General features: G+C 34.0%; 1 protein-coding gene across 4 annotated transcripts in view; it reads left to right on the top strand.

Moving 5' to 3' along the window:
- INPP4B (inositol polyphosphate-4-phosphatase type II B) overlaps window positions 1-19,762 on the top strand; it is a 129,928-nt gene extending 110,166 nt beyond the window's left edge. For 2 of the 4 annotated variants that reach the window (XM_070949099.1, XM_070949098.1), the window contains 2 exons: window positions 5,842-5,996; window positions 19,611-19,762. In XM_070949099.1, the coding sequence (XP_070805200.1) occupies window positions 5,842-5,996; window positions 19,611-19,743 (288 nt within the window). In that variant the 3' untranslated portion in view covers window positions 19,744-19,762. Of the gene's footprint in view, window positions 1-5,841; window positions 5,997-17,972; window positions 18,148-19,610 lie in introns of those variants that run through there. The other 2 variants (XM_070949100.1, XM_070949097.1) reach the window with 1 other exon arrangement.
- The last annotated feature ends 427 nt before the right edge of the window (window positions 19,763-20,189 follow it).

Genomic DNA, 20,189 nt, shown 5'->3' with positions numbered 1-20,189 from the left:
AACTCCACGTGACAGGATGAGCTCCCATTCTCACCACAACTCCTGCCAATTTAGCAATTCGAAAGCATGCAAAATGCAAGTAGATAAATAGGAACCAATTTGGTGGGAAGATAACAAGTGTTCTGTGATGTCATGCTGGCCTCTTGGCAGCGGAAATTTCTTCAGGCAGCACCGGCTCAATGGACTTGAAATGGAGATGAGCACCGTCCCTATAGCTGGCAACAACTAACGGAGTAAAATCCACAGGGACTACTTTATCTTTTTCTTTTTTTTTAACTTTCTCTGAGTGACTGTTGGATGAATAGTTTTTAATGTTGCTCCTGTTTTCCTTCTCACCAATGTTTTTAGCCCTGTGTGTGCCTATGTTTTGTTTTTAATTTATTATTTGTGGCGTATATTAACATTGACATTATACTAAATATAGCATAATTATCAGTGGTGAAGTGTAAAATTTGTTACTACCGGTTCTGTGGGCGTGGCTTAGTGGTGGATAGGGTAATGTGACTGGGTGGCCAACTTATTTTTTTCTTTACTTTTAAAAGCTAAGGCTTTTAAAAGCATTTTTTTTTTCTATAACCTCTTCGGCCGAAGAGGTTGCAGAAAAAAATGCTCTTAAAAGCCTCTGACGATCAGGCAACTCAGCTGGGATCGCCAGAGGCTTTTTAAAGCATTTTTTTTTCTACAACCTCTTCAGCTGCAAAAAAAAATGCTTTTAAAAGCCTCTGACGATCCCAGCTGAGCCGCGCGATCGTCAGAGGCTTTTTTTTTTTTACTTTTAAAAGAATTTTTTTGGCCGAAGAGGTTGTAGAAAAAATGCTTTTAAAAGTTAAAAAAACAGCTTCTGAAGATCGTGCGGCTCAGCTGTGCATGGGGGGGCAGGGATTTTTGCTACTGGTTCTCCGAACCACCCGCCACCATCACTACTGGATTGGGCGATCCGTTCCGAACCGGGAGCATTTCATCCCTGATAATTATCTGGATTATTGATTTGAAAAATAACCCTGAAGGATTTATGGCATTTTTGCATGCAGGAATTACATGAGTGGAATCAGTTTATGATGACATTTTATTTTATTCTATTTTTCTTTCTTATTAGATACTTATGAGGCAGTGAAAATATTTTGTGAAACTTGATCACAGTGATGGACTCAACTTTTATTTGAATTGTGCATAACACTGAAAACAGAGTTAACAAGCTAAACATGTCTTATGAGGCATTTGCTCCTACATATGGATGAAGAGAAAGTGAGCAAAAGATTAAACATTACGTAGTTTTATATTCTGCTCAGTATGTCACAGTATGTCATATTTTATTTCAGGCCCTAAAAGTGACAATAATTATGTGAAACAACATTTCATACATTTCATTCTCCTGAATGTTAATTTAGATAAGGCTTCATTTCAAAATTAATTTTGAGACTTAAGTTTTAATATTCTTTTATCTAAAATAGATTCTTGGAACAAGTTTCACAAAATATTAATACTATTATGTGGGATCTAGTGAATTGAACTTGATTCATTATCTTCAACAATCTGCATACCCTAAAAATTCCTTTTGGGTTAGAGCAGTGTTTCTCAACCTTGGAAGCTTGAAGATGGGTGGACTTCAACTCCCAGAATCCCCCAGCCAAGGTTGAGAGACACTAGGTTAGAGAGATCCTCCAGAGCATATTTTGGGCAATTAAATAGAAAAGGAAAAGATGCTATTGTTCTTTCACTTTATCACTATTCCATGCCCTTTGTAAATACACTATTTACAAATATGATACAATACAAATTAGAAATATATATATTACAATATTACTTTTGTAAATATACTATCCACATTATTTCTAGATTATTGTAATCATTATTATCAAACTTATATTCTGCCCGAATTCCAGCAACTCTGAACAGGTCACAACAATCAAAAGATATAAATTGCAATAAAACCAATTAAACGACAAGAAAACAAACCAGATGGGAATGAAGTAAATGGCCTCACATGGCAATTTTAAACAACCACAGAGTTGTTTAATTTTCTTTGGACATTTATTTATTTATTTATTTATTTATTTATTTATTATTTATTAAATTTTTATACCGCCTTTCTCCCGAAGGACTCAGAGCAGTGTACAGCCAAGATAAAAAACCAACAATATAAAAGTTAAAAACAATTTAAGATTATTAAATAGTTTGGCCAATAATCTAAAATAAAATAACCCATTAAAATACTTTTTTAGGCCAAACCTGCTTAATGGAATAATAGTGTTTTAAGGGTGCGGCGAAAGGTAAGAAGGTCGGGAATCCGACGAATCTCCGGGGCAGCTCGTTCCAGAGGGCAGGTGCCCCCACAGAGAAGGCTCTCCCCCTGGGGGTCACCAGTCAACACTGTCTAACCGACGGCACCCTGAGGAGACTCTCTCTGTGGGAGCGTACTGGTTGATGGGAAACTATCGGAGGCAGAAGGCGGTCTCAATTTGCTATTGAAGATGTCCTGTTATTATGCATTGTTACAAATTTTTATACTTTACATAGTAAATATTTGAAAATTATTTAATTAATATGAGATAATTCTGGCAAGTGAAAAACATTTCACTCTTATTGGAAAAACAATTACCAATATTGTGGATGGATGAAAATTAATTACAAAGATCTATTAAGTGTTTCAAATAGTATTCACCTGTGACTTTTAGCTATAAAATATGTGTCCAAAGATAAAGAACTTTTACACAGTGAAAAAGCGCAAATAAGAGAAATAGCCTGTGATAGACCAGATAGTGGCTAATTGAGATTCATCTCATTCCAGTTCTGCATTGACAATGCAGATTATCAGGTTTGAGAAATTCCTGGAATTTCTTCTTAGATTGCTCTCGCAGCTGTTTTGCTGTTTAGCTATTTTGAAAGCAAAATGAAATAGTCTGCATAGTTTGTGTCAGATTATCTCGGTTTTATATTCCTTTAAATTGCTGTAAATCCAAACAGAAAATTGAGTTTATGGTAAAGCTATTTATACTTATCATTAAGATCTAAAATACTATCCAAAATGGTTTCTAAGCATAATGAAAGACTGCTGCTTGCTATATTTACTTTCTTGCTACTTGCTGTAATCTACATATATTTTAACACCAGAAGAAACTAGGTTGGTGGATTTAAGATATTGGGTCTTTTCTGTATAGCATCTAGTTTGAACAACTTGCCTTCACAGGTCAGGTCCAATATCATAAATGTTTTTAATTATAAACGGGCACTAAATACTTCCATGGGTATATCTTGTTGATGGGGATTTTTTCCTAAAAGGCATCTTCCACCTTGTTTTCTTAAAATACAAGAAAGAACTGCTTCTTCCCATATCCTGTCTCTTATCTATAAACAAATCCTCAAAATGTAACATTTTGGTCCTGATCACAAAAAGCCCATTAAGGTTTCTTAGATTTAACAATATATCTATTTTTACCTTGTTCAAATAAACGAATTTTATATTCCCTCCCTTCACTTTTAATAATTTTCATTTTAGCCCCTTTAAATAATGACCTAGAACTTATTTCTTCTCATTTTCTCTTTGTTCTCACAAAATTCTTAAAAGTTTTAATGTGTCTTTTGTAAATCCTATATAGGAAAATTAACCAGTTTACTGTCTTGGCTTATTATTTGAGTATCTCTTTTAATGAAAGTAAGAGTAGTTTTACTTTCAAGACATCACTTGATTTCTTTTATATATAGTACAAAACTGTAGTGGCATCTTTTTCAGTATCATTCTTTGAGCTTGTCATTTTAAAATCCATTTAAGATTAATTTCAGTCTTGTCTGGTAAAACTTGTTCTTCTTCCATAACACAGTTTATCTAGAGAGGCAGATATTCTTAAAATTCATTCCTGGGTCCATTTTTTTTTTTTTTAATCCTTCAATACAGTATGTCCCGTGTTAAAATATTTTGATTCATTCTGTATTAGGAAATCAAATATAAATATTCTTCTTTAATTGTGATTTAATTCCTTCTAGTTGTCTGTAGTGTTCAGTCTTCAAATCCCCCACATTTTAATTCTAAAAGAATTAAAAACAAAAAGTGTTTTTCCACTGGAAAGATTCTTATAATTAATTCCAAAAACTTAATTTCAAATCAATCTGGAACCTTAGTCGATTTTGGAATTTTCCAAAATCCAAGTTCTCATCTCCCTTTACCTGTTTCTTTTTAAAAACGGTTTTGAAGTTCTTAAACTTGTATTTAAAATTTCGTTCACTAAGGATTGAAGGAAATTCAATGGTGGTTTTAGACTTGTCAATCCAAAAGTCCACAATAGTTGAAAAACAGTTAACAAACAATTTCCAAACATATGCAAACTTAGTTTCCTTTCAAAGGCATGCCAACTGTAATTTGCCTAGATAGCTATTCTCTCATCTTCCAGAGTTCTAAACCCACCAGAAATCAGTATCTTGCAGTCTCCTCATGGGGAGCAATTGTCTAGAGCACTTGAGGCCACTTTCAAATCCTATCCATGTCCGAAGAGGAATTAAAAAAAGCTCAACTACTCAATAATTCATTCTGCCGCAGTCATTGGTTCCATTTTTGTGAACTGTCTTCAATTTTCCATTTATTTACATGAAGTCCAGAACCAAAATTTCAAAGGAAATCAGGCAATCCCGTCTTTAATTATCCAAAAATTATGACTTCTAGCTTATGTAAGGCCCATTCATAATAAAAATAAATAGCATATGAAAACAGGTGCCACCTACCCCACTTAAAGCATAAGTTAAATTGTTAAGCACTGTTAAGTTAAATTGTATTATTTAATGTCTACATATCAGGCCACCTTGACTCCCATGTCAAATGGCTCCCCTATCATGACTTGTTGGCATTTAATTAAACATTTCTCTATAACCATAGAACAGGGGAAGAATGGATATAGAAATTCAAATGAATTTCCTGTGAGACTACATCTTGAATTGACTTATCAACTCAAAGTCAAAATATTTCTTTTTATCACTGGTGTCTTGTCTGCACATTTTGATAATTCAGCCTAATTGATATACATTCTATATATTAATGGAAATTGATTTTTATTTATTTTATTTATATATTTATCAAATTTCTATACACAGAGCTATAATTGCACTCAACAATGAACTAAAGGGCCACCATCAGTGAGCTGTTGGACAGCATTACTTGGTCTGTTGTGCGGATGTTTGGGTGGTTTAGGGGTGGGGAATTGTGGTGGATGGGAGTGTGTTTGGGGATTGTTAGTGTGTTGGACCTGGTCTTTGGGTGTTAAGTGAATTTCGTTGTATGGGTATACTGTGTATACATGTACAATGACAATAAAGTTGTTATTATTATTATACACTTGCTTGATTGTGGACAATTATTGTAAAAGTATTATTTAATGAATAAACTATATTTTTGTTTTCAAAAGAACAAAGCTGAAAATATTTTTGAGATATGTGATGTATTGATTTCTCTATATGGTTTCATATGCTAGATCAGGGTTCCCCAACCTTTCCAACTTGTTTGAGGCAGCAGTGGTGGGTGGGAGAGGGTATGGTTTTGCACACGTGCACATGCCATTTTCACAAATGGTGCTTCACGTGCACACACGCTCACCTACCACTTCCGCACCCTGGTTCCAAAGAGGCTGTGGCTTACTACCAGGCCACAGATGGGGTTGGGGACCCCGTGCTAGATAATGCAATATGTCTGTAATTAAAATGCATATAGTTACTTGGTTTTTTTGTGCATTATAAACAATCCAACAAAAACTTTATTATGGCCAAAAAACAGCACCTAACAATAGACTGTAAAAGGGTATAGAAGTATAAAATTATAAGATGAAAGAAAAGAAATTATATCTTCTTTTTGCACTATAGATTTGCCGCAAGTTAAATGGTATACGGTTTACCTGCTGTAAAAGTGCCAAAGATAGGACATCAATGTCAGTCACACTGGAACAATGTTCAATTTTAAGAGATGAGCATCAATTGCACAAAGATTTCTTTATTCGAGCACTGGACTGTATGAGGAGGTATGTTCTTAATCTTCACTGTTTGCTATCTATTTACCATATTTTCAAGTTTGTAGATGTGTTTTAATCTACGTTTTCCTGACTAAGTCAGGGTACAGTTTGAAAAAAGTGACATTTTCATTACTTTCCCAAGCCAGGATCATATTTTAGATTTTTTAGTTTTTTTGGAAATATATTGAATTCTTACAAAGATTGTTCAGAATACTGCTAAATATACATTATGTTTTAATCATACTTTATTTCCCTTGGTACTTTTATGAGTTTCTTCAATTAAAGAAAAATACAGCAACCAAACTTAATTAAACTGGCACTTGATTTTTTAAAATTAAATTACTTTACAATTAGTTGTAATTATACAATGAATCTGATTAAATTAATCAAGATATGTAATTAGAAGAAGTAGCTTGATTTGCTTATTAGCAATAAATTTAAATGAAACAAAATAAAAGCTTGTAAAGGTCAAATTTATTATTTTCAAAGGAACTCGCGTTATGTACAGTTGGTAATTTGGACAAGTGCTTAAAAACACATTTTTTAAACTAAGAAATAAACATTGTTTGCACTTGATAACTAACTCTTTTATACTGAATTCCAGATATCTTCTTTCATGGAGTTAATTTGGCGAGAATTAACTGATCATGCTTTGAAATCCAGTAGAAAATGAAAAAGTCTAGCCATTTATCAATATTCCTTGTTATGCAAAGAAAATATAACAGTTCCTGTTTATAAATTATTTGAACTGCATGCAGATAACTTGACTAAAAGAAATTAGGTATTCAAAGAACGCCCTTCTACTAAATGGATGAATTTCGTTTTTGGAAAAGCTGCTAATGACTATAATAATAAATCAGTGAGACCATAGAACAATTCAATTCTTTAGCTCTTTTATAAATTGCTAATGTTGCATGATACTATTTACACTATTTCATATATTCCATTATTGCCCATATATCTTATCCCTGTTTAGCTTTTCATTCACGATTGGCAATGCATGTACTAGCTTTCATGTTGAATGTGCTTATATTGATTATTGGTATATTTTATCTATTTAATCCTAAACTCCATTCATTTACAGCTACTCTGCTTTTCACACTCAGTTTGTAATCCATAAAATAGCATAGCTACTGTGGCTGAATAAAAGCAGTATATGGCTGCCCGTCTCACAAAAAGTGATTCTGGGTGGTGTATAACAATTAATTAAAACAATAAATATATAAAACTATCGTCATTTAAATATATAAAATATAAAAAACCATAAGGCACAAGAAAGAGTAGATGTTAACTGTTGTAGTTAACTGTTGTAGTGAAGCCATCCTAGAGTCTCATATTTTCTCCCATTTCTGAATCAGACTAAACTACATGTTTTTCAGGAATTACTCCTGATGGCATGCACATAACACCAGAATGATAAATTTAAGTAACACCATTAACAAGTAATGGCAAAAGCAATCAAAGAACTTTTAAAAAATAATCTGCAGTCCATTATAACCTTGTATTAGTTTTTAGGCTTTTTCTATTAACAAAAATACTAAGGGGGACTACTTTAAATAACCAATTAAACCAACCTTGTAACCAAGGTTACAAAAAACGAAGCTCTGAATAATGATTTGTCAGTAAGATCAAATTAAGCTAGTTGTCTTTACTTTCCATAGAAAAACTGCTCCCATTATTTACTCTTCCATAGAATATAGATATGAGGAGCATTTTTTTTAGTATTGGGTAAAACTGCCATGAGAGTATTTTCACTGTTTATGAAAATGATATCAGCATATCTGCCCAGAGTTGATGCACTTGAGTACAGTTATAATTCTTCTGGATTTACTGCAAATTTTTGGAGATATTAAAAAGTTAGAGCTCAAAAAAAGAAAAAAAATTGTCTATATCCTTGAAGGACTTCTGCATTTTTAACCAGCTTTCACTTAATCTGTGGCATTTAAAAATATTCTATAAGTATGATCTAAAATAAATGCTACTGGGCAAAATATATATTTTTTTCCTTTATATGATTGTTTGATAAAACATTCCTTTAAAAAGTTTACATATTCGAGAATGCAGGAACTTGGTTTGAGTTTTTAAAAAAGTCCTTTGGACTGTGCAGTAGGAAAAGTTTATCACTTTCTGAAAAACTTGAAAGCATTCTTATGGAATCAAAGCCAAAGCAATGCACCATTTCTTACTATTACAATTTGAAATGGTGTCAAGTAGTGATGTTTATATTAACTAGGCTAACAATGATCAGTTGTAATTATTGTCATATGCGGGTCTTGGCATTTTGAAAACAGCATTGCAAAATGAACCCTCTCTTGTAGTGATGGGTTTCAAAAAATTTTACTACCAGTTCTGTGGGTGTGGCTTGGTGGGCATGGCATGGCTTGGTGGGCATGGCAGGGGAAGGATACTGCAAAATCTCCATTCCCTCCCCAATCCAGGGGAAGATTACTGCAAAATCCCCATTTCCTCCTGATCAGCTGAGACTTGGGAGGCAGAGAATAGATCGGGGCGGGACCAGTCAGAATTTTTACTACCGGTTCTCCGAACTACTCAAAATTTCCACTACTGGTTCTCCAGAACTGGTCAGAACCTGGTGAAACCCACCTCTGCTCTCTTGTCACTAAATGCGAGCTTACATCAACAGTATCACACAAAGCTCAACAATAGTAACATAGCACTTATTATGATTTAATGATAAATTATCATTCTTCAGGGTAGAGCATTCTTGGTATTTGAATGATAGCTTTTTAACCCCATGAACAATATATTAATCTTTGGTAATTTTGGAGTTTGCAGTGGTGATAGGAATAAACATTATGCAAATCAGTATAGAGATATATTAACATTTACAGATTTTTTCCAATTCTGTTGAATTGGAAGGAGCTGTCTAGGAAGTCACCAGGACTAAACACAGACTCAAAAAGGCACAAAAAAGGAAAAGAAAATGGAGCATTTCCCCAATTTCTTAGAAAATAGCTCCTAGAATCACTGATATTGGAACTATAATTAAGGGGAATTAAATGGTTCAGCAAAATATTTAATTGTCAGTAAGTCAGATATGAATGTCATTGGCAAAAGAAATGTATGATAGTGTATACTACTTGGTTAAAAGGTTATCTACATTTGGTGACATTTCCTGATCGATGCAAATTAAAATAAGTTGTAAGTAAACCTTTGTTCATAGATACAGTTTCTTCCAGTGAATTATAATTAAACATGGAAATCTCAAACAATTTAGATTGGCTTCTGGTTTATACTTTGGAAATAGAAATACTACTGTTTAGAAGGAAAATGGAGAAATGAGAACTTAGAATTAGTGAATTTTGCATTGCATACAAGCCTGCTATAAATGCAACACAAGTTTGGGAATTAGACATAGGCAAAATCTAAAGCTTGGCATCATTCAAAACTAATCTTAATGAAAAAACCCTTAGTTGTTTACTAGCTTACAAGTTAATTCTGAGTATCCAGAAGTGGATTTTCTGCACTTGTATCGATGTCAAGCGTCAGAGAAATCAGGAGATTCAGGTAGTTCAAATGAGCATAAAGATTTATTGGAAGTTTAAGATCCCTACAAAAATCTGAACTACTAATGGTCAAGGGAAATTAGCGGGGGTTAAGAAAGGAATTCAAGATGGGCTGGACTTAGTTCTCTTCTGGACATGCAAAGACTCATGATTGATTATGTGTTTGACCCCTCCCTCGGGCTCAGCCTGATCATCTCCAACAATGAAAATCTGAATACCAAAACAAGCTGAATTCAACCCTTCAGGCACATTTCCATTCTCTGAAAGATAAAAAGGAACATTATCTATTTCATTACATGTCAATATAATAAATAAGCATGTGTTTCCTGTATGATACTTATATGTAGAAGTGATACTATTTGTCATATTAATCTAAATGTTGCTGTATTTTAAAATATGAATTTATTTAAGTGTTTTATTCAATAGTAGCTTTTATTAACTATGCTTATTTCATGATCAACAGATTGGATCAAGCAGTTAGAATTCTACAAATTTGGGGAAGTTAAAAATAGTTCCTCACGGTCAAAAATTTGGAAACCACTGCTCTAAAGTTGCCTCATCAATATTATCAGGAGCCATATACAAAAAGTTTGCATAAAGTCAGTCTCCAAGTATATTTAATATCATGAATTCACCAAATGTTATTAAGAGAGTAATTGAAAGCACTGGTATTAGTCTTTAATTCTCTTTCCTGTTAGCTGTAGATTCTAAATATTCTATTGTTACTATCTCCTTGCCATACATGAATCCTAAAGGGGTCATTTTAAACATTTCAGCATTTTTGAATTTTATTTCTGTGATTTAAGACCATGAAATTAAAGTTTATGGAAATTTTCAGTCATCCAGGTCATAGTTATCCCAAAGGTGCTTTTTCAAGAGACTACTGGACTTTCTTGTTTTTCTTTGAAGATGTTTCGCTTTTCCTCCAAGAAGAAGCTTGGATGAGAAGTGAAATGTGTTGAAAGAAAAACAAGAAAGTCCAGTTGCCTCTTGAAAAAGCACTTTTGGGGCAACCATGAAATTAACTTGTTCGTACTGTCCTAAAGAAGTATATGTTCACCAACCCTGGTGAACTTGCAATTCAGAAATCAATTAAGGAAAAGCAATGCTAATGAACTTGTAAGCTATAGGAGATTCTAAGGAGGGAAGTCTGTTCCATTATCTCTTTGGGAGTTAGAATAAGAAACTGATGTGATAGATAGTCTGCCCCACTCTCTGCTGGAAGACTCCAATGATTTATTTGCTTACTGAAATTTCTATGCTGCTCAATTCCAGTAGGCTCTGAGTAGCTTATGAAATTTATTTATTCATCATTTTTGTGTGACTACCTATCTCACAAGAGCGTAACTCTACCTGGCATACCACAATTAATTAAAAGAAGAACCAATAAATATATTAAAAAAACCTCATCATTAAAAAAAAAACTACTTAAAAACACACAAACAGAGGATGAAGTTAGCCATAGTAAGGGAGCTATTGCAAGATATTCCCAATCCCTGGGGACCCCCCAGGCTTGAAGGCATCGCCAGTTCTTGAGGGACTTGTGGAATGTCATAAAAGATGAAGCTAATCTCACTTCTGGGGGTAGAAATGCAGGCACCATGGAAAAGAAGGCCAGCCTCTTGAGACTTGCCAAGTGTAATTGTCCTATGATAATCAAATTTTATACTATATTTGAAGGGCAAAGGAGGTTTTATTAAAGTAAAAATATAATCCAAACCCCCCATTCCCAATAGCTTTTTATTCACAGCATTTTTTCCAAGCAAACACAAGTAAATAAAAAGACCACTTTGGGAGAAGTGAGGGCAAAACCATCCCTCAGATTAACTGGAAAGACCAGAAAGGAGATTAACAAACCAAAAGAGCATTTTGAAAGTAGAAGGAATACTTATGAAGATATTAGATATCATCTAGATACAATGAGGTTTCTGTATTCTCACTCTGTTAGTATAAGAATAGTTCTATTTGCTCTACATCCTGAAACGCCTTCCTAAAAATGCCAGGGTGACAATGTACATATTTACCCTAGATTTTCTGCTAACATTTATTTAGTTTTCTTTGCCAAACTTGGCTAGTTATGTTAGCTATTTATTTAAAACAAATAACTGAGACAACTTCATATGCTAAGATAGTAGAATATGACGCCATATTTATAACTCTCTGGTTTGATATATCTCAGTTTTTATATTAAGATCCCTAGAAATATTCAGCTATATATACTTTGGGGAATTGAATTTTGAAATCAATTCGGAGCTCTTGCTTAAGTATCCTTGTGTATGCATCAGCAATTCTTTTCACAATTTTGTATCTTCTTTGAAGATATATAAAAAACCTGATTAATGTCAGATTAGTATGCCATCAGAGATACGTGCTTGCACAAGAGATTCTGTGATTCCATATTCTATTATTTGCATCAGATTTGACCATGATAAAAAATATTCTCTTTGTTTTTAACTTAATTTTCTCTGTAAATAAGAAAAAGTCAAAACCCATGTATATGAACACTTTTTTAAAAGTCCTCTTCTATCACTCCTCTTTCAGGGAATGATTTATTGTATTAAATTGGATCTTGCCAAAACTCAATTTTGTGCTAATAAAGTATGTGCTAATAAATTTAGCACATACTTGTTAAAACTGTTTAACATGCAGCAGAAAATTCATTGATCTAATCTTATCCTGCTCAACAGTTATCTAGTTAGAATTTAAATAATTTGTCTTTCAATCAAAAAAGGGCCACAGTTCTATTGAAGTGCAAATTACTGTGACTATATTTAGATTAATTTAATTCAAGATTGTGATATTAAATACCTGCAATACAGTTTAATACTGATTTTATAGGTTATGATGAATGAAGCTATTTATGTTTGTATCTTTGTTCTTTGTTTAAATAATAGTTCTTAGCTTGTACTTCAAAATACATGCTTCATATTCCAATAATTCAGTTTTGCAGGCCAGAAAATTGACTGCACCAAGATCAGAATTGTAGTCATACATATGTGAATAGCAAGTCAGCAATTTTCTAATTTAAGATCAGTTTCTACTACTGAGCTATAACACTGCACCTAGTCAGTTTATTTCTCATCTCTTCCTCATACTAGCTAGAAGGTGAAATTACCTGAAATTATGATAGAGTTAAAAAGATACAAAAAGGGAGGAGGATGGCCATACCTCAATTCTTAATCCTAAAGTGTTTTTGTTGTGTGATGTCGCTTTGTTGAAAAGCAATACAAACTAGAAAGTTGAAATGTAACAGAGACTAAATATATTAGAAAAAGCTGCATGTTCCCCAGTGTGTACCTAATTATTTTTTGTGCTGGAATCTTGTGTTTTAGACTGATACGCTTTATTACACCAAAAGGCAGCAGCTTAAAATAACATAAAGATGGAGTAGCCATTAATATAATTTAAAAAGAAACAAATTAAAAAGGATGTGAATTGAGTACAATAACTGAAGATGATAAATTACAAATTTTACAGTATGTAAGTTCCAATTAAGCCTAATGGCTTGTGACACAGTAGTCAAATTTTAGCCACTTTCTTGGAAATATCAGTGAGTAAAAACCACGTTTTTCTGAATATTTTGCCATTAGAGAGGTTATCAGTCCTGCTGTCCAATCTCTTTAATTGGCCAACCCATGAGTATTGGAACAACAATCTCAATTTCAATATCCGAAAAGATACATCAGCTACTTGCTTATTCTGCTTCTGTAATTGAGATGTTCTTGGAAGAAATCCTTGTTACATTTCCTTATTAACACCATCGAGAAGGCAGCTAGGTGTACCAGAGTGAATACCCTTTACTATGAAAATACAAACATATGCTTAGGTGTAGATAAGCTTGAAACAGAAGGGTTGTTAATTTGTGCTCAGTAGCAATAGTTGAGAAGGAGGGTTAAGGATCTAATTTTCTGTCATTATTAATTTGGTGCTTGAATTTATTTCTAGTCTCTTAAGGTTTTGATTTTTAAATGTGTGACATTTTTATTTTCCTCCTTGATTTCAATTATTAGAAAGTTCTGAATTTGTTATTTTACTACAGCCTTAAAAATGCATAAATTAAAATTAATATAAATATATTTATGTGGGCATATAGATACTTGTGTGTGTGTATGTGTATTTATACACATGCACACTATAGTCCTGTTAGACACAAAGCCAGTAGGGTAACTTTTATGCCTGTCACTCTTGCCAAATCTCGGGAAGAAAGCAGGGCAAACATTTCCAAAATGTTGCCAGGAGGGAAAATTGCCTCAACTTGTCCATACAGACACCAAGAGTCAAGTTTGACTTGAAGATATATATGGTCTGTCATATTCCTATTTGTGACAGATTCGCTTAAGTGATTTTAGCCCTGATAAGTATGTCCTAGTAATAGAAATCCTGAGAAATCCTGATTTAAGTACGGCAATGAAGAATTGATTTTGCCATTAGTGCCTACTCTGAAGAACTCTAGGATTTAAATTACCAGTGCAAAAAAATTACAATTTCAATTATCTATTAACACATCAACATTTGCCATGATCACTTGGTTAGCAAAATACCATATTCTTCTTTCTGAGCAAGTTGCTCAGCTAGCAGATTTAATATCATTTGTTTGCAAGCGTGCCTTGCAGAAACTAACCGTTGTTAAGAGATTAATTGCTGTGATCCACCATAAATCCCACCAGCACTGAAAACTACAGTGCATTCCTTTTATGGTACTGGAAAAATGTTCATTAAATATTCCAGATTCTTACTGAAAAGAAATCATAAAAATTCTGGAAGTATTTGGAATGATCTAATTTTGACAATTATCATGTAAGTGGGAATGATTTGTTTTATTAAAATAACATCATAACAATTATTCTTAATAAGGTTGTTTATTCATGTAACATTTAGATATATATATATTATATATATTGCAATGCTAAATTCCAAAATGATTAAAGAAATTTCCGAAGATAAACACAACAAACTACATGCATAAAAACAGATAGAAAGCGCCAACTGAAATCTGTTTTACAGATCCAAGCTTTGGATCTGTAAGGATTGTCACCGTTGCTTATGGACAAATCTGGTGACAATCCTTACAGGTCCAAAGCTTGGTAGAATAGCTCCACTTTGATAGCCTTCCTAAATACCTACAAAGAGGGCACCAAATGAACCATACATATATAAATTTTTAAACCATTTTTTACATGACAAACAAATGGGATGAGCCAGTCCCATTCAATAAGATGATTTTTAAGATATCCAGGTGCCAAGCCATGAAGATTGGTTCATAGTCAGTGGTGAAATCTAAAATTTGTTACTACCGGTTCTGTGGGCGTGGCTTGGTGGGGGGGGGGGTTATGTGACTGGGTGGGCGTGGCCATTTTTTTTTATTTTTACTCTTAAAACCATTTTTTCTGCAACCTCTTCGGCAAAGAGGTTGTAAAAAAAAATGCTTTCAAAAGGCTCTGACCATCAGGCAACTCAGCTTGGATCATCAGAGGCATTTAAAAGAAAAAAAGGGTTTTTTTCTTTTAAATGCCTCTGACAATCCAAGCTGAGTTTTTTAAAAAGCCTCTGCCAATCAGGCAACTCAGCTTGGATCATCAAAGGCATTTAAAAGAAAAATAGTTTTTTTTTAAAAAAAAGCCTTTGACGATCCCAGCTGAGCCGCGCAATCATCAGAGGCTTCTTTTTTTTACTTTTAAAAGCATTTTTTCGGCCAAAGAGGTTGTAGAAAAAATGCTTTTAAAAGTTAAAAAAAGCATCTGATGATTGTGCGGCTCAGCTGGGCATGGGGGGGAGGGATTTTTGCTACCGGTTCTCCGAACCACCTGTCTCCATCGCTACCGGATCGGGCGATCCAGTCCGAACCAGGAGCAATTCACCCCTGTTCATAGGGTAGAAAACGGTCCCCAGCCTTTCCAGCTCCACGGACCTGGAGCAAGTGGCAGTGGAACGGGAATGGTTTCATGCGCACAACCTAATTATACGCATACAAAAATGGAGCTTTGCATGCTGATCCACTGCTTGTGCAGCCCAGTTTCCAATGGATTGCAGACCGGTACTAGTCTGTAGACTGGGGGTTGGGACCCAAGGGGTAGAACATTACTTTAAATTGTATTCGAAAATGTATTGGTATTGAATGCATTACTTGCAAAATTAATGTTACATAGCTGTAATTGTTTTGACTGCCAAAAAGTGGGCTATTGCAATTTGCACCAAATGAAGTTTCTGTTTTTGAAACTGAGTCTTGAAAAACATCCCTATATAATATACATTGTAATCTATTCTTAAAGTGGTTAAAAGGTTAAAAACTAGTGTACACACAAATATTTTGATTAACGCTTCTCAGATCCTCACTGTCTACTGATATGCCAGAACTAATAATAAGTTCAGGAGTCCTCCGCTTCATCAGTTAGCACCAAGGCATTTGGATACACAGTGGTGTGGGGCCAAACAGCATCTCAGGCTCCATATACTGGTTTCTAGGTTAACCCAGGATAGAACTTTATTTCTGCATATCATTTGCCTCTAGATAGCAAAGTTATAATTACAGCAACCTAAATTGCCCCAAATTTAGATCTATGATATGATTACCTACAGTATATGAGTCAAGCCACATATTACCAGGGACAGATCCATCCTTCCTAAGGTATAAATATTCCTCACCACAAATAACCAGAAATATTACAATAAAAATTGAGCAATAATTCTGGAAGCTCACAAACTTTGGCCATCTTGCAGAAAAACCGATAGCAGATCAACAAGAATTCCAACTCTGTAAAGCCTAGCTTCAACTACAGGAAGCCTGTCATCTGTAGCTTATGTTCCTTGGTCACCGCCATAGTGTCCATGTGTATCGTTGCTGCCCTTACTTCCCTGTCCTGGAGTCATGGTTCAGAAGAACTGAAAACCTGGGAGAGCATATTTCATAACAGAATGATAATTTTAGGTTTCCTAACAAAGTTTCAACACAGGTCCATTTGTTCATCCAGAACTAAGTTATGGAAGTTCTTTTCATAAATAGACCTGGGATAACCAGTGGCAGCTTGAGTCCAAGGCAATCCAGCTCCCTGATTGTTGACTAAGAAAAGGAAACTGGCACAAATTGCTGGGTTTTTTTCTCTTTAAATGGCCAATCGCTGCCTCTTCCTTTTGGAAGCTAGACACTCATTGGGTAGGAATGGGAATTTAAGAAATGTACCACCACATAAGTTCTTGTTTTCCAGTGATTCCTACATGGCTCCATTACTTCTAGCACAGTGTTTCTCAACCTTGGAAGCTTGAAGATGGGTGGACTTCAACTCCCAGATTCCCAGATTCTGGGAGTTGAAGTCCACCCATCTTCAAGCTAGGTTGAGAAACACTGTTCTAGCACATTATCCAAGTATGTTATTAATAAAAATTATATTAATAAAAATGATAATGTCAAAATATATGTGGAGCATATGCTCTCTTATAAAGTATTTTCTTTGAAGATAAGAGAATTGAATCTACTTCTAATTCTTCATACTTTCATACTTTTGCTGCTTTCTCCTTTACTTTGCAATAAAACCACATTTTACTAAACAGCCTGCAAGTGATAACTGAAATCTCCATGAAGATTTTCCAGTGAGGGATGTCTGAACTGTAAAATAATTTCAAAAATTTGCAAGAGTTTTCTTGCAATGAAGCAGGACCCTGAATTACAGATAGTCTTCAACTTTCAACCACACTTGGGCTCAAACGTTTATTGCTAAATAAGGCAGTGGTTATGTAGTTTTGCACCATTTTAATGACCTTTTCTGCCACGGTTGTTAAGCAAATCATTGCAATTGTTAAATGAATCATTGTCATAAATTAACTCATTAAGGTAATTAAGTGAATTTGGCTTCTTCCATTGACTTTGCTTATCAGAAGCTATCTGGTAAGGTTACAAATGGCGATGACATGACCCTGGGACAGTGCAACTATCGTGAATCCCAGCACAAGTGGATGAGGCTAGATTTTGAATGGGAAGTCAATGATTCAAGGACATCCAGCAATTGCAGGATAAGTTAAGATCTGTGTATAGAGTTCCAATAGACAAACTAGCATTAAAAACAAACCTTATCCATCCATTTTAATTCCTGGTGATGCCAAAAACTCTGTTGCATATATATACTTTTTTCCAATATTGAAAATCTTACCTTTATCTTTTATCTCCAATTCATTATATTTCAGATTTATTTTACTCCTTTGGCATGAGTTATTTCATTTTGAATTACACATGCAATTTTTAATGTGGCAAATAATACCAGTGGGAGGTTTTGGATACTTGTTTTTCCTTTTGAAGAATAGCCCTAACATGTGATTTTAAAAAGAATGATGGTCAAGCCCCAAAATAGAATTATGTAGTATAGATTTGTAATCCTGCATGGCCATTTTGTTGTTGGAATACCAAAGTATTGCTTTTCTCTCCTATTAAATGGTCTCTTATTTGTTCCTAACTTCCCCTGTTTAACAGCAGACAAACCCAGGGAGCACTGAATGAATCGGATGATCCCGAGACAGGCTGTCTAACTGATAACAAGCCAACTTCTCGTCACTTCTATCCTGTCGCCTTGCTGCTTGTCAGCTCACACTTGCTGGTTGTGTGGCTTATTTTAAGTCTTGCTTTACTATTAGCAAAATATCAGTAAAATTCACTTCTGTTTGTTGCTTTTTTTAAGGAACAAGGACACTTTAAAATTACACATTGTACTATATTGTACATTCTTGGACCCTCAGACTAGTTCTTAAGAAGCCAATGTCTTGAACTGCATACATTCTCCTTTTCGTCCCAGGAATCAAGAAAGCATACTGTGCTCAATTGATTTAATCTACCGTCTAGCTCTAGCAAATCTTTTCATGTTTCATTAGTTCTAAGACAGCCAATGTACATTAGGGTTTCTTGATCAGATTTGACCTAGTCATGAAATATGATTCACCCCCCTCTAATCAAATTCCAATTTAGGGGATTGTCAGCACTTTATTTTAATTCAGGACAGATTTGCAGGAATAGTTATTTTTCCCAGCATAATATTTGTACTCAGGTGTGAAAATTGCCAAATTCTACTTTACTAGATAGAATCATTCCCTTTAACAGAGCTATCTTTGCAGTTTTCATGCCAGGAGCCACATAAAATGATTGATTCCTTGTATGAAAATGTAATGATAAAACCTCCAGCATGATTATATATTTCTTTTCTGTGGTGATTGATCAAAACATGTAAGAAGATAGAGGAAAATATTTTACACATTGACATTTAAAATTAAGTTAAATGTTCTGGGTAAGGTCAAAAGATTAATTTTCAGTGTGCTATTTTCATTATTTCTTGCTAGTAGAGTCCTTCTGTTTTAACAAATAATTTTAGTATTCCTTTTAATTATTTGTTGCATAACTAACTCTTTTTTGTCAAGCCATCTATGGCATACAATAACTTACATTGTATAACATAATTAACCTGTTTGTAATTGTTGCTTTTTCTGCCTTTTCTTTACAAAATCCGTCTATATTATTTTAAACAAAGTTTTCTTTGCATTTTGTTGGCTCTTGTGAATTTTGTACTATGTATGAATCAGCATCCTTTCTTTGTACAACAGAAAGTTGATTTGGGCTCCAAGAAAGTCATGTTTTTTTTTTCTTTCATCATAAACTTAAAAATGAGACAAAAGTGGACCTTTTCTTTGCAAATTTATAGGGCCAGATTTCATTAAAAAATGCCTTATTCATGGAACCTGCACACTTACATGTAAACTTTAACATGTACGAATGAGCAAAAGAAAACCAATCTGAAAAAAAGTAAGATAATTTTTAAAATAAATATATTTCTAATGCTAGAGTAAAATATATCATAAAATATAATATCTAATCAAGCCACAGTAAGAAGAAATATATATATATATATATAAATCCCATAACCTACTTTTGAGGGCAATAACTGTATTGGCCTGGCCTTGGATCTAATTCTGTAAGATGTATCATCACTTGTGGAAAATATATTGTAGATTTATCTTTGTTATTTTTACTTCAATTGTTGCTAAAACTCTGCAATGTACAAAATAAAACATATTTATTTATGACTTGTTTCACGAAGTTGTCTTTTTCCCCCCTCTGCACTAGACAAGGATGCCGCATAGAAAATGTCCTGAAGAATGTCAAATGCAGAAAGTATGCTTTCAACATGATTCAGCTGATGGCTTTCCCCAAGTACTACCGGCCACCAGAGGGAACATATGGAAAAGCTGACACCTAACCTCTTAGACAAAAATGCCCTTTTGAAAGTTTGCAGGATTACACAGCTCCACTCATTAGATAACGCGCATATGTTGTGTGTGTTTTACAGATTGGGAGGATGCCTTTAAGCAGACATACCTAGGATTTGTTTTATCAAACTGTACCATCACTCAAAAGAAACTTCAGTATATATGGTATATTGAGCATCCAGGCATTGAGTTGTCCGATCAAAAAAATACAGAATTTCCATAAAATACGATGTATATCGTAGGCTCACTAGAGTTAAAGGTTTGATCCACAGTCCAATAAGATAAATCATAAAGCTGTCTTAAAATCTAGCTCTTGATATTGCTTGCTGGAAGTAAGAGCGAAGTCAAGTTGCTACTTTGCTGTTATATATAAAATTCATAATAGAATTTGAAGGAAAAAACAATCTTTTATTACTTTGACTTATTAAATATGTGG

The sequence above is a fragment of the Pituophis catenifer genome, unplaced genomic scaffold (assembly GCF_029215685.1).
Source record: "Pituophis catenifer annectens isolate HBS135680 unplaced genomic scaffold, rPitCat1.0.hap2 SCAF_8, whole genome shotgun sequence".
NCBI lineage: Eukaryota > Metazoa > Chordata > Lepidosauria > Squamata > Colubridae > Pituophis > Pituophis catenifer.
The sequence above is the reverse complement of the archived record's forward strand: the minus strand, read 5'-3'. Positions and strand labels throughout refer to the sequence as shown.